The 15,607-nt window shown below is 47.9% G+C and overlaps 1 protein-coding gene across 2 annotated transcripts; it reads left to right on the forward strand.

Annotated features, from left to right (window-relative positions):
- The first annotated feature begins 89 nt into the window (after positions 1 to 89).
- On the forward strand, positions 90 to 10,268 carry slc9a5 (solute carrier family 9 member A5). 2 transcript variants are annotated; one of them, XM_054770583.1, is made up of 16 exons: positions 90 to 492; positions 1,860 to 2,162; positions 2,494 to 2,657; positions 4,330 to 4,408; positions 4,926 to 5,103; positions 5,189 to 5,409; positions 5,523 to 5,725; positions 5,989 to 6,078; positions 6,235 to 6,305; positions 7,777 to 7,903; positions 7,987 to 8,078; positions 8,258 to 8,384; positions 8,474 to 8,623; positions 8,701 to 8,770; positions 8,885 to 9,004; positions 9,113 to 10,268. In XM_054770583.1, the coding sequence occupies exons 1-16, from the start codon at positions 219 to 221 to the stop codon at positions 9,652 to 9,654; spliced, it is 2,811 nt and encodes a 936-aa protein (XP_054626558.1). In that variant the 5' UTR covers positions 90 to 218; the 3' UTR covers positions 9,655 to 10,268. The 2 variants fall into 2 exon arrangements, with proteins under 2 accessions (XP_054626558.1, XP_054626559.1); XM_054770584.1 differs by lacking the exon at positions 1,860 to 2,162 and having other exon boundaries at positions 9,113 to 10,262.
- The last annotated feature ends 5,339 nt before the right edge of the window (positions 10,269 to 15,607 follow it).

Here is a 15,607-nt window from a genome sequence, read left to right on the forward strand (position 1 = left end):
TATTGTAGCAACAGGTAACTTCCGGTTTGTGAGTGACGTGTGACGCCATCACTACGACAGCCACTTTTACAGTAATGGTCACGTGAGAAGGTGGTCGCGGAGGATCACGTGTGCCCAGTGTCCCGCCTCCTTGTGTCGCCCGAACGTCAGCGTGCGTGAGCGTTCCGCGTTTATAAACTGCAGCAAGACGTGAGGCGGCTGAGCCCGAGCGCGGGAAGATGCTGACGCTCGTGCTCGTCTTGCTGACGGCCTCAGTCGCCGCCGACCGCACCGGAACCGTCGGACCGCCGCCTGGAGCTGGCCGGCTCCAACTCCCTCACACGGGAGATGAGTACGCGGGGCCCGCCGAACCTGTGGCCCGGCCCGCCTCTGCCGGGAAGGAGGACCAGCACCACGGTGGGGGATACCGGGTGGTCCAGTGGGAGTGGACCTACGTCCAGACTCCTTACGTCATCGCCGTGTGGCTCCTGGTGGCCAGCGTGGCCAAGATCTGTGAGTACACACACACACATACACACACACACAGACGATTGCTGTTTGAACTGCTCAAAGTTTGTCTTTAGTTTAGAAAATACATCATCTATCTTCTATATGTGCCCACCAAAGTCACCTTTGACCCTGAACATGAATGAATGAGTGAGTTAATGAGTGAATGTGTACATTCAATGCAGTCAGGACTTGCTGAGTCATTTTTTTTTTTTTTTTTTAGCAGCTCAGCCACTTCATTAGGTACACACTCGCTGCTTGCTGTTCCTAATATTTGGATGAGCTGGCGTCACTGTACATGACACGGGGGAAATATGAAGACTCTTTCATGAAACCAAGTTGCAAAATGTTCGTCATCAGCATAGAAGACACTATTGTCTGATGGGGACAATTGCTTTAACACAACAGGGCAGCAGAAATGTTCACCTTCACAGTTCTGTCTGGATGACAAGAGGGTTCACTCTGCATCTGTCTCTGTGCATTGGTTCCATAGTGGAATGAGCAGAGAGAATTGGCCCTCATCTCATTGGGCCTCTTTGTGGAGGCGGGGCTACTAGTACGCTAACATGAATGAAGGAGCAGCAGCGATGGGAAGAAAAGGACAGATGAAGCTGCCTCAGGCAGCAGAACCTTCATCCATCCCGACAGTCAACGCTTACTGAGGCGTTTGGTCGGCAAATAGAAACAAAACAGTGCAAAACGACAGCGTCGCTGACTACATTGCAAACGTACTGTACATGCAGGCAACTTCTGTGTCAAGCTAATGTCTCACACAGGTACACCGTACACTATACTTGATTACCATCTAGTGGTTCAAATGTGAATTACACTTTGTGACAATGAAAAAAATGGTCTCAAACAATGCCGATAAAATCAATTATCGCCGATAATTTGTGGCACAGTTATCGACCAGCAAAGTTTGTTATCGTGACGGACATACGTGTGGGTGTCTTGTCATGCGAGCGCCAAAAAAAGTTAAGTCTAAGAAAAAGTTAATTTTTTGAGGCTCACTGCTCTCACCTGACCTCCGCGGTGACGTCATTGAAGGTGTACCTAATGAAGCGACCCGTGAGCGGACGCCGAATCTTTGCTAAAGACGCTCGTGCACGCACGTGCCTAGACGTGCGTGGTGATGAGTGACACAGTGGTGGTGTTGTGCGGCGGCACAATCAGTGTGTTGTTGCTGTGCACAGGGTTCACTAGCAATGACAGGCACGTGGGGCACACTGATGACTTGTGTCACTTTGCTGTGTGTGTGTGAACGTAGAACCTGACCTGTTGAAGTTGTGACTTTGCACTGACCTTGAAGGTGGAGTGTGTATAGTGTGAAATAATCGTGTTACTAGTAATGCCAATCATTGTTGTCATGGCAGTGTTCCACTTGTCCCAGCGCTTCACCACAGTGGTTCCGGAGAGTTGCATGCTGATCCTGCTCGGTCTGGTTCTGGGCGGCCTGGTGCTCTTGGCCAATAAGAAGCAGCTATACCAGCTAGAGCCCGCCCTTTTCTTCCTCTTCCTGCTGCCCACCATCGTGGGCGACGCCGGGTACTTCATGCCGGCCCGGCTCTTCTTCGACAACCTGGGGGCCATCCTCATGTACGCCGTGGTGGGAACGCTTTGGAACGCGTTCTGCACGGGCTTCGGCCTCCACGCCGCCAAGCTGCTGGGGGTCATAGGTCAGACAAATGTAGCTCCAAACTTCCCACTCGGAAATAGTTTGCTAATGCTGTGGCTAGCAACATTAGTTTGTAGGTTATGGGTGTCCAAAGTGCAGCCCGCTGGCCATTTTCAGCCTGCGGTTAATTTTTTTTTATTGAGCCTTGGTATATTGTAAAAATCATTTGATTTTTTTTGTATGCAGCAAAAAGCTTGGATGCCCTTGTTGTTGTTGCTAATGACTGTAAAAATGCTAATGGTTAGCTTACATTAGCAAGAAAACAACATATTTGACTAATATCTGTGTGTGTGTGTGTGTGTGTGTGTGTGCGCGCTCACGCATGCACACAGATGAGCGTGTGCAGGCCAGCCTGATGGACTTCCTGTTGTTCGGCGCTTTGATCTCCGCTGTGGACCCCGTGGCGGTTCTGGCCGTTTTTGAGGAAGTACACGTCAACGACATGCTCTTCATCATCGTCTTCGGAGAGTCGCTTCTCAATGACGCCGTCACAGTGGTGAAACGCAAACACACACACACAGTTCTGAGCCAGACCGGGTCAGAACCATTAGACTTCATGTTGAAGTTTTGTCACCAAAAGATTCAAAGCAAATCAAATCCGACTTGATTTATAAAGCGTTTTTCACACATGCTGTATAAATGCAAACCAAAGTGCTGAACAGATTTAAAAACAATGCCCTCGATAACCCCCCCCACACACTCCAACCGTGACATAGTCTCATCCACACGGAAGCGGATCACTAGGTGAAAACGACGTAATACCTAAGGGAAACACCAAAACTCTAGAAGAAGAAATAACGCCGTCGTCCTCTGCTTGTCCCGCTTGTCTAGACGAATGACGAAGTGGAATGACTTCTGCCAGCCGCTTTGGAGGATAAGACAAAAAAATACCTGGAGAATGTTGACTGTCAGTCGAAATATTACAGCAGATGTTATGTTGCCGTTTCCGGAAGCGGTCAGAAAAAAACATTGTTTTAGTAGCATAAAGTTGAAATATTGAAGAGAAAATGTTTTTTAGAAGTTGTAATATTATGAGAAACCAAAAGTTACATTATGGGAATAAAAACATATTATGACAAGAAAATCGACAAGAAAAAAGTTGAAATTGAAAATGAAAACAACAGAAATTGAATTTTAATGAGAATAACTTCAAAATATGAAAGGAAAATGCTAAATATTTTATTTGAATTTGTGTTTATTAATTAATTAGTTACGTTTAATTTAACAACTAAAAAAACTTCAGCAAAAATGGAAAAATTAGCAGTAATTTTACAAGTCAACATTAAGAGAAACAAGTTGTAATGTAACGAGAAAAATGTCGTATTACTAGCGTAAAGTTTAAATATTAAAGAGTACGTGGTAACTAGGTTGGGGAAAAAGTTATAATATTATGGGAAAGGAATCAAATAAGATGGGAATGAAGCCATAATATAATTCATGAAGATTACTTAAGAAGAAAGTTGAAATATTTGAAGAGAGTGACGTTCATGCTAATCATGGCCTTTTTCAACTTTTATCACAAAGCTGAGATGCATTTTCTCCTTGAAATATCAAAGTGGCTTTCGCATCCTTTCTTTTTTCACTGTGGCCCTCGGTGGAAAACCGTTTCCACCTGAAATGCTCCCGTGTAGGCCGGCCCTGAGGCCTTCCCAGGCCAGCTGTGAGGCACAGTCCGCCCTACGTCTGCCCTGAGGTCTCCTCCCGGTTGGACATCAGCGCCTCACCAAGGAGACGTGGGAAAAATGTCCAATCCGCCTCGACAATGCCCTCTCCCTGTGGAGTCCAGATTTAGAGGTGCTGATTTTTCACACTGCCAGTAAAGGTTGAAGTCCTCAGGAAGACAATGCCTGCATGTAGGACAGATGAGATCCAAAGACCACCAAACTGGACCCCCTCTACGCTTTCTGCCTAAAAAGAAATATATTGGCTGTTCATGGGAGTTTCAAGATTAAACTTGTTGGAGCAGATTAACCACCTTTCCTAATCCTCATCAGCACTCCGAATATGAGCTAATCCCGCCAACGAATGGATCAATCCGCCATGACCCGCTCTGACACCTGCACGTGCACGCCTCGCATCCCGATCTCTCGTGCACGAGCACGCGAGCGTTAACTGTTGTTTGTCTGTCAGCTAGTCGCTAACAAGTTGCGTCCCTCTGTGTCTTCCAGGTGTTGTACAAGGTCTACATTTCCTTTGTGGAAGTAGGAGCGGAGAACGTGCAGACAGCAGATTACTTCAAAGGAGTGGGTAAGCGATGAAGCGTCATTAACTGATGACACAACAAAAGAAAATCAGCACCTCCAAGTCCGAGTCCATGGTTCTCGCCTGCAAAAAGGTGGAGTGCCATCTCCGCTGCCCCCAGTGGAGGAGCTAAAGTACCTCAGGGTCTTGTTCTGGAGTGCGGGAAGGCCGGAACCGGCGTGATGCGGACTCTGCATCGGTCCGTTGTGGTGAAGACGGAGCTGAGCCGAAAGGCAAAGCTCTCAATTTACTGGTGGATCTACGTTCCTACCCTCACCTGTGCCTCCCGGACGCCTCCCCGAGGAGGTGTCCAGGGTACGTCCGACCGGTAGGAGGCCTCGGGGAAGACCCAGGACACGTTGGAGAGACCATGTCTCTCCACTGGCCTGGGAACGCCTCAGGGTCCGCAGGGGGAGCTGGACGAAGTAGCCGGGAAGAGGGAAGTCGCTGCTTCCCCCTCGACCGGACCTCGGGTGTTAGAAGATGGATGAACAAAAGACACTTTTTTTCTCTTCTTCCGTAGCCTCCTTCTTCATCGTCAGCGTGGGCGGGACTTTGGTGGGTTTGGTCTTCGCCGTCGTCCTGGGCTTCATTACGCGCTTCACCAAGAAGGTTCGCATCATCGAGCCTCTTTTCGTGTTCCTCCTTGTCTACCTCGCGTACCTGACCGCCGAGCTCTTCTCGCTGTCGGCCATCTTGTCGTAAGCCCGCCGCACAAGTCCTTCGAAAAGAGCCGGAAGGGCGAATCAGAACGCAGCGTTCTGCTGTGGTGTTTCTTCTCGCCAGAATGACCTTTTGCGGCATCAGCGCCAACAAGTACGTGGAGGCCAACATTTCCCAAAAGTCTCGGACCACCGTCAAGTACACCATGAAGACCCTGGCCAGCATTGCCGAGACCATCATCTTCATCTTCCTCGGAATCTCCGCCGTGGACAAGTCCAAGTGGGCCTGGGACACAGGCCTGGTGTCCTGCACGCTGGTCTTCATCTTCATCTTCAGAGCCTTGGGTCTGTCGCCGTAGCAACACGATGATGATGACGCATGCTCTCGTTGTGATTGTGACGTAAACGAGCAAAGAGAAAAGAAACCTTGGTGACCTTTGGTGAACCTCCCTCTGCAGGCGTCGTGGGTCAGACGTGGGTGCTGAACCGCTTCCGTCTGGTCCCGCTGGAGAAGATTGACCAGGTGGTGATGTCATACGGCGGCCTGCGGGGGGCGGTGGCGTTCGCGTTGGTGGTGCTGCTGGACGACGAGCGAGTCAAAGCCAAAGATTACTTTGTGGCCACCACCATCGTGGTGGTCTTCTTCACTGTCATGTTCCAGGTAGGTTCGCCTGTTGTGTGTTAGCATCACGCCGCTGACGCCAACAGGCTTTGGATTGACTTTGTAATTATTTAGTAGCTGCTCTCGTAAACATGTCATCATCTCCAGTAGACCAGCAGACTGAGTCTCAGTACGAGGAATGTGTTTATTCCAACAGCACTCAGTCTCAACATCCTCTTGCTGTGGATAGCTTGACCTTTCCTCGTGAGTGCTGAGTCATCTTACATCACGTGTGTGTGTGTGTGTGTGTGTGCTTGTGGTAGGGTCTGACCATCAAGCCGCTGGTCGAGTGGCTCAAAGTTCCTCGCTCCACCAGCAGGAAGCCCACCATCAACGAGGAGATCCACGAGAGGGTCAACCTTCCTCCTTCTTTCACTGCTTTACATCATGAATCGCTACAAGTCATCACATGACAGCCACGCACGCACTCCTCACAAGGTCCTCTTATACGTCAGAGCATGTGAAAGGTCAAAGATCAAGTGAGTGTGTGTGTGCATGTGTGTGCGCAGGCGTTCGACCACATCCTGACGGCGGTGGAGGACATTGCAGGACTTCAAGGGTATCATCACTGGAGAGACAAGTAAGTGATGAAGGAGACCACGTGGTGATAACGACGACGTGATGATGATTATGTTCGCGGAGAAGACGATAGTGACACTCAGGATGATGACCGTGACGATGATCATGATGATCATTATTGTCATGTGACCATGATAGTGATTGTGACAATTACGGTGATGACTGATGATGGTGATCAAGGTCATGATGATGATGACAATGATGACAACGACTTTCAAGGTGATGATCATGATGTCGATCATTGTGATTATGATAACGATGATGATCGTGATGACGATAACGATGATGACGACGATCACGATGACAACAATGGCGATGAGGATGATGACAAGAATGCTGATCAAGGTCATGATCGTGATAATAACAATGGTGATGACAGTGACAATGATAATGACAACGACGATGATGGTCGCAATCATGCTGATGACGATGATGATGATGATCAAGCGCATGTGATCATGATGATAATGACGGTGATTATGATTCTGATGACAGCTATAGTGATGATGACGATGAGAACGATGGTTACAAACATGATGGTGGTGTAGATGCTGATTACAATTACAACGAAAATTATCATGATTCAAGATTCAAGAGTTTTATTGTCATATGCATCGTAAAACAGGCAGTTCTACTATGCAATGAAATTCTTATTCTGTTCAGAAAAGAAAGAAAACATCAGAAACATATATACCAATAAATTAAGCAACAACAACAGAAGAGACATTAATACAAATAAATAAATAAAGTGCTATGAGTGTGTGCGTGTGTTGCGTGCGGCGTGTGTGAGTGCTTCGTTGAGAAGCCTGATGGCCTGTGGGTAAAAGCTGTTTGCCAGCCTTGTGGTCCTGGACTTCAAACTCCTGTAGCGTCTGCCTGACGGTAGGAGTGTGAATAATGAGTGTTGTGGATGTGTGCTGTCCTTGATGAGGTTGTGTGTTCTTCGTAGGACTCTAGTTTTATAAATGTCTTGCAGTGAGGGGAGGGCTGCCCCAACAATGTTCTGTGAGGTCTTGATCACCCGCTGGAGTGCCTTCCTATCACGTGTTGTACAGTTACCGTACCAAACAGTGATGGAGGCGGTAAGGACACTTTCCATAGTGCATCTGTAGAAGCAACTCAGGATTGTGGTGGACATGCCAAATTTCCTCAGTCTTCTCAGGAAGTACAGTCTCCTTTGGGACTTCTTCAGAATTTGTTGGGTGTTGTGAGACCAGGTGAGGTCCTTGCTGATGTGTGTGCCAAGGAACTTGAAGGTTTTCACCCTCTCCACCTCAGTCTCATGATGATGATAATGATGACCGTGATGATAGTGATAATGACAGTGATGACAATGACGATGAGGATGATGGTTACAAACATGATGATGCTAATGATATTAGCAACTACAATGGTAATGATCATCACGACCATATCATGATCTTGACGATGACAGTAGTGATGATGATGAGGATAATGCCGATTGTGCTCAGGTGGGAGCAGTTTGACAGGAAGTACCTGAGCAAGCTGCTGCTCAGGAAGTCGGTGTACAGGAAGAGCGAGCTGTGGGAGGCTTATCAGAAGATCAACATCCGCGACGCCATCAGTGTCATCGACCAGGTAGGAAGCAGGCGGAACCGAGCCGCTGCTAATCGCCTCGCAGTCGTTGCCCTGTGGCCTTTGACCTGCGTGTGTCCATGAAGGGTGGCAACCTGCTGACTTCAGCCAGACTGTCGCTGCCTTCCATGGCTAGCAGGACCTCCTTTCCAGAGACCACCAACGTCACCAACTACCTGTGAGTCACATGACCGTTCTTGTCTGTTACCCAGCAGCCAACATGACTTCTCTTTGGGCAAATGTACAACTTGGAAACAGTCTGGATTGTTTTGCCTCGGATGCTCGCTAACCCACAGGGTGCCACACAGGGGCACCACCCGGGGGGCAGTGCCCAACTAACAATGTTTGTGGCTGCAGGCGTGAGAACGGCAGCGGTGTGTGTTTGGACCTGCAGGTGATTGACAACGTTCCCGGGGCTAAAGTGGAGGAGGACATGGAGACGCACCACGTTCTCGCTGAAAACCTCTACAAACCCAGAAGACGGGTAACGCACACACACAACACGTATATGCGTGTGTGTGTGTTTCACACACTGTGGTGTGTGTGTGTGTGTGTGTGTGTGTGTGTGTGTAGTACCAGTCACACTACAGTCGTCACTTCATTCCGGTGGGCGAGAAGGAGCGTCAGGACCGCGAAGTGTTCCAGAGGAACATGAGGAGCCGCATGGAGACGTTTAAATCAGGACGACACAAACGTCACAAGAAGGAGCGCAGTCTCAAGAAGGTCTTGCTTCTCCGTCCCACCTTGTCTCTCCATGCTCATTATTGACCAACCGACTAACTACAATTTTTAACATGCAGCGACGGGGATCTGACGTCAAGGAGGACGCTGGAGACAAACCCAAAAGAAACATCAGCTGGCAGGACAAAGGTAAACACAAACTGCGCTTCCTGCGGCATTGACCACGAGGACAACACGCTGATAGCTGTTAGCATTAGCATGAATAAAAAATCATCTTCTGTGTGTGTGTTCGTGTGTGTGCAGATCCTGTGGTGGTTCCTATGGAGTCAGAGGAGGAGAAAGGCGACGCTGACAAGGAGGAGGACGTTGGTATCACTTTCATAGCTGGAAAAGTTGAAACTCCCAAACAGCGCCCTTCCTCAGGTACGCACGCACGCACGCACGCACGCACGCACACACTAAAACACAAACACTAAAGTGGCCTCAGACTTCTTCATCACATGATAGAAAATGACGCATGTCCTCCCTCAGTCTCAGTGTCCCCGCCCACCAGCGGAGACAGCCATTTGCCATGGAAAGGGGGTGTGTCCTCGCCCCCTCCCTGCGTGTCCCTGGAGGCCACTAAAGTGATCCCGGTGGACCTCCAGCAGGCTTGGAATCAGAGCATCTCCTCCCTGGAGAGCATCTCCTCGCCACCCGCCCCCGCCGAGCCCGTCCACCCTCGGGTCAGCGTCCTCTCCAGACCGGGAGCCCCCCGTCCCGCCTCCTACACTCCGCCAAGCAGCACATGTGGCGGCCCCACCCCCAAGGCGCCCCTGCTGGCCTCTTTCCAGTTTCCGGACAAAAACAGAGAGGAGGAAGAAGAGGATGGTGAAGATGTAGTGTCACAGGAGATGAGGCCGCTCATGTCTTCTCTGAGACCTCCTGGCATGCTGCCGCCCCCACCAGCCTTAACCGGTACCGCCCCCGGCTCAGGGAGGCGGAGGAAGCCCTGCGTGTATCTGAGGAGCCTGGTGACAGCGCCGCCTACTGGCAGCGATGAGCCGCACAACCGAGGCCCCACCCAGCTTTAAGCACACATAACCCTCAGCCAATCAGAACATTGAAACACAATCATAAAGCAGTTTTGTGTGTGTGCGCGCACTTATTTGCTCAAATAGGGGAACCTCCTTCTGTCACGTGATCACCTTTACTATGACCACTTGTTTGACCACGTGTCAGTCATGTGACAAGTGACCAGTGAATCAATACAACTGTTAGCGTGTCTCTTGTATTGCTGTCAAATAAACATGTGAGAGTGTGCGTCTGTGTGTGAGCTAACGTCAACATGATAACTGACACTTGCAGGCTACCTCTGCTGGTCTACACAGTCCAGTCTGGTAGTTCCAGTGAAGGCAAATCAAGGTGGCAAAAAAGCAAAATAAGATGATAAGCCTACTTAACATTCTGCGAGTGTAACGGGTTCTGTTTCACAAATCAGGATTAGCCAGCTAACCTCGTATTTAACCTGGATTGGAGCGTTTACCAAGACCACCCAAGCCAGACCAAACTCTGTTGCCATGGTAACTGACACCTTTTATGACATCTTTTAAAAACACAGCACACTAATTAACACAATGGTGAAATTAACACATTTGTGCAATCAACATGCTATCATGCGTTGAAATGCTGTTAACAAAACTTACCTGTTGGAACATTTCTTACTTACAATATATTATTGATATGATTTATTTCTATAGAAACGACTGCTTAAATATGTATATAAGTAATATGTATATATACACTGCTCAAAAAAATTAAAGGAACACTTCAAAAACACATCAGATCTAAACTGGGGGAAAAATGATGTTGAATATGTTTCCTGATAATAAGTGGGTGATGTATTAGTAACAAAATGATGCCACATCATTTGATAGAAATGAAAATGATCACCCTATAGAGGGGGGAAATCAAAGACACCCCAAAAATGAAAGTGAAAAAATGATGCAGCACACTGGTCCATTTAGCTAAAATGTCATTGTAGCAACTCAAAATGATTCTCAGTAGTTTGTGTGGCCCCCACGGGGCATGCTCCTAATGAGACTACGGATGGTGTCCTGGGGGATCTCCTCCCAGATCTGGACCAGGGCATCACTGCGGTACCTGGACGCATGGAGGAGATTCCAGGAGACAGGTAGTTACTCCAGGAGAGCTGGACAGGGCCGTAGAAGGTCCTTCAACCCTCAGCAGGATCAGTATCTGCTCCTTTGTGCAAGGAGGAACAGGATGAGCACTGCCAGAGCCCTACAAAATGACCTCCAGCAGGCCACTGGTGTGAATGTTTCTGACTAAACAATCAGAAACAGGCTCCATGAGTCCATGAGGGTGGCCTGAGGGCCCGACGTCCTGTAGTGGGCCCTGTGCTCACCGCCCAGCACCGTAGAGCTCGATTGGCATTTGCCATAGACCACCAGAATTGGCAACTACACCACTGGTGCCCTGTGCTCTTCCCTGATGAGAGCAAGTTCAACCTGAGCACATGCGACAGACGTGAAAGGGTCTGGAGATGCCGTGGAGAACGTTATGCTGCCTGCAACATCATTCAGCATGACCGCTTTGGTGGTGGGTCAGTGATGGTCTGGGGAGGCATATCCCTGGAAGGACGCACAGACCTCTACAGGTTAGATAACGGCACCCTGACTGCTATTAGGTATCGGGATGAAATCCTTGGACCCATTGTCAGAACCTACGCTGGTGCAGTGGGACCTGGGTTCCTCCTGATCCACGACAATGCCCGACCTCATGTGGCTAGTGTATGCAGGTAGTTCCTGGAGGATGAAGGAATTGGTACCATTGACTGGCCCCCACGTTCACCTGACCTAAACCCAATAGAACACCTCTGGGACATTATGTTTAGGTCCATCCGGCGCCTCCAGGTTGCTCCTCAGATTGTCCAGGAGCTCATTGATGCCCTGGTCCAGATCTGGGAGGAGATCCCCCAGGACACCATCCGTAGTCTCATTAGGAGCATGCCCCCACGTTGTCAGGCATGCGTACAAGCACGTGGGGGCCACACAAACTACTGAGAATCATTTTGAGTTGCTACAATGACATTTTAGCTAAATGGACCAGTGTGCTGCATCATTTTTTCACTTTCATTTTTGGGGTGTCTTTGATTTCCCCCCTCTATAGGGTGATCATTTTCATTTCTATCAAATGATGTGGCATCATTTTGTTACTAATACATCACCCACTTATTATCAGGAAACATATTCAACATCATTTTCCCCCCAGTTTAGATCTGATGTGTTTTCCAAGTGTTCCTTTAATTTTTCTGAGCAGTATATATATATATATATATATATATATATAGATAGATAGATAGATAGATATAGATAAATAGATCGTGTTTGTTCAGGTTGTTTGTAAAGCATGTGAAAAAAGTCCAGTAAATCCATGTCTTTCTGCTACCTGCTCACTTCCTGTAAACTTTGTCTTCTTAAAAGTAAGTCGAGGCAACGCCTCTGTACTTATAATTGAACATTTTGTCCAGACTCATTTTAATAGTTTAAATGTGCTGTTTTTCATTTGAGTGGGGCTCGTATGCGGCACCGTCTCCGCTAGCATCTTGATCGCTATCTTTAGCCTAGCTAATGGCCCTTTCTGGCGAGTCGAGCTGTAAATGGACATTTTGTGTGGAGCCGAAATTGAATTAATTTGGAGTTAGACGTGCATTGGCAATTCCACATATCTGTTGCTCAATCTAGACATGTTTATATTCGGCTGCGGAGGTTATCATTAATGCCAGGTGCTTAGCTAACGTCGTGCTAACTTGAGTCATGTAATTTAAGTTTGCGTTGCCGCCGCTTGGTCACGGTCACCTGTGTTGTTAAGGAAGATGTTGGCGTTAATAGGGCATACGGAGAATGCATCAGTAAACTGAAGCGAGTAAGTTCTAGCTAAGCTTCTATCTATTAATTTTGTCCCGTGTTATCGCCTTGAGACTGGTAATTCAATAGATTATGATGCAGTTATGATGAAGCATCCTTGCAATGCGTTCGTGATGTGTCGGTTGTGAACGAATCGGGTGCAAGAGTCGGCTCTTTGAAATGAATGACGGGAGCCGGTTCGCGTCCTTGGGAACCTGTTGCAACCCGACTAGTTGTTTTTTTTTCTGTTAAAGACGAATGTCATTGGGTAAGATGTGTGTTATGAAGAGAAATGTGTGTCTTTTTTAGAGCCGATTCGTTCGTGAGAAATTTGCATGAAGATTGATTGCCTGAAGTTTTGATATCATGTTTTTTTTTTACATTGGTAATTCATTTTACGCAATACACATCATTTGGTGTTAAGTTAATTTAAGACAACAAAAAAATTCAGAGGAGCCACTTGGGAGCCAGCTCTTTTTAGTGAGCAGAAACAACCGGCTCTCCAAAAAAGAGCCGAAATTTCCATCACTACAATGCATTGGGCTGATACAACACTTCCACCTAGTAACAGAAAGCGGCCATCTTCAGAAATCATTGTTGTGACTGTTATTGCGACATCTGCTGGCCTCATGCATCATGCTCGAGCGTTGAGAACATGCTAAAACGTTTTTGTCTCGTTCTTTCATCTTCTTCATGTTGATGAAGATGGCACTTACTGAGGCGGCTCTAAATTTGCTGAGCCACGTAATTACAGCGTGGACTTCTTCTTTTTCCGTTGGAATGACAAGATGTGAATGTGGATTATGTGAGACGGTTTCTAAGGACGCGCAAATTTGACCAGATACTTGTAAGCTTTTTGTCATTCTCCCGCACGCCAGCAGGAGGCAGTCTTTGCAAAGGACTGAAGCGGCTCAGTGGCAGTGAGGCTCCTGATTGGTCGGCTGCAAATGGTCCCGTGAGGCGGAAACATTCTTGTGAGATGAGCCGTGCTTCATCACAACACCACGGTGCATGTCCACCTACGCCTTTTATAGACGTCACGTCAGCTGCTGCCGGAACAAGTGTCCCAGTCGTGAGGGATGCTGGGTAATCAGCCCTCTGCCCCGCTTGGGCACGCTAACACAAGCTAGCGCTGGTCCTGCTTCCTTTACAGAAAACTTTACACAAGCCATGCCTTGAGAGGAGTTGGATAAGTTGGATTCCTCATCATCAGTGGCAGTGTGAGGTCAAAGGTAAGACCCCTCGTCACTTAGTGACCTCTCACATTCGTCTGCCGTAACAACCCGTAATAAAAGTAATCAGTAATAAATAATGCATATCGTCATCCAGAACGCCTGTCGTTCAAGAACTGCAGTGACGTCACAAACTCACATCAGGAAGTCCAAGCTTGGATAGGGTTCAGCAGGAGCACCATGGATGCGTGTGTGGTCCATGAAGATGAACAATAGAGTTAGTGTCAGGTTTATTCCTGATGAACTATTTAAAGATCTGCTCTGCTTTCTAAAGAATGTCCTCTTCACTCCTGCCAACACAGACAGAGAGAGAGAGAGAGAGGCAGGGAGGGTGAAAAGGGGGCGGAGCTGTCTGAGGGTGCAGACTGATATTTTGTCAAGCAGCTTCTGTGTGAACACATGCTGGATTTTCTCTCTGACTCCTAAGTGTGTGCGTGTGCGTGCGCGCGTGTTTGGCCTCGGCTGCCCCGTGTTTGGATTCCTCTTGGAATATTTAGTGTGGATCAGTGCGTGCTGAGGGTAAGTGAAGTGCGTAAAGTCCGTGTGCACGCTTGCATTCCCTGTTCCACTCGTCAGTCGTGTTTTATGTGGGATTGTTCCAGAAAGGTCCTCAGGAATTCTGTCTGGTGTGTGTGTGTGTGTGTGTGTGTGTGTGTTCAACAAAGCTGCTTATCAGAGAGATGAAGGAATTCTTCCAGCACAAATCACTGATCCTGGAATTTTTGGAATCTTATTGCAGTTTTCCAGAGCGGTCAGGACAACTGTTTGAATTTCAGGATCAGATGTGAAGATGAGGATGTGTGCAAGCTCTCTCCATGTCAACATTTTCCACTTTATATGCTTTGAACATCGCACATACTGAGCCTGCTCACCGGGGCGTGTAAAGAATGTGAGCAGAGTAATTAGCCGGCGGGGGTGGAGCTTGTGCAGGTGACTGCTTGTCCGGGTGCGCGCGCACACACACACACACTAAGCGTGTGTGTGTGTGTGTGTGTGTGTGTGTGTGTGTGTGTGTGTGTGAGAGATGACTGAGGTGATGGATGTTAGCTCACAGAGGTCAAAGGTCCATTAGAACAGGGCAGGACGTTCTTCAGGTGCGTTCCCATTGGAATGTTTGCTAGCTTCGCCATGTTCCTCTTCTAGAACGTTCCCTCCCCAGTCTGAAGTGTGTGTGTGTGCATGTAAGAGAGAGAGAGTTTGTCTTTCACTAGGCACTCCTGAAATGTTCAACATGTCTCAACCCTGTCAACATGGCGTGGTCTGAGGTCTTCTCTGAGGGAAGAGGCTTCACTCTTCCCTCAGACGCAGTGACGCTTCTTGGCGTTGTTGTGAAGAGCCTAGATGTACAGTGGGGCCTAAACGTATTTGGACGCCCACTGACTGTGCAAGTTTTCCCACTTAAAAAGATGAGGGAGGTCTGTCATGTTCATCATAGGTACACTTTGACTGTGAGAGACAGAATGTAGAAAGAAAATCCAGAAAATCACATTCGATGGTTTGTACACAATTTTTATAAAAAATAAATAAAATAAATAATTGGACACTAACAAATAAATCAACTCAATACTTTGTACTGTAACCTGTGTTGGCAGTGACGTTTCCTGTAGCTCTTGACCAGATTTGCAGACACGTTCCTCAATGCAGATCTCCAGATCTGTCAGGATTTGGGTCAGTCGCCAAGCAACGTGGATTTTCTATCGGGTTGAGGTGTGGAGACTGACTTGACCACTCTGGGACCTTCAAGTGGAGGGAAGTTTTTGCTTAAAATCTCACAATGCTGTGCCCCGGTCATCCTCTCCTTAATGCAGGTCAGTTGTCCCGTCCCCTTTGCAGAGAAGCATGATGTTTCCACGCCCGTGCTTCACAGTAGGGATGGTGTTCTTGGG

This window comes from Dunckerocampus dactyliophorus, chromosome 3, assembly GCF_027744805.1.
Source record: "Dunckerocampus dactyliophorus isolate RoL2022-P2 chromosome 3, RoL_Ddac_1.1, whole genome shotgun sequence".
In the NCBI taxonomy this organism is placed as follows: domain Eukaryota; kingdom Metazoa; phylum Chordata; class Actinopteri; order Syngnathiformes; family Syngnathidae; genus Dunckerocampus; species Dunckerocampus dactyliophorus.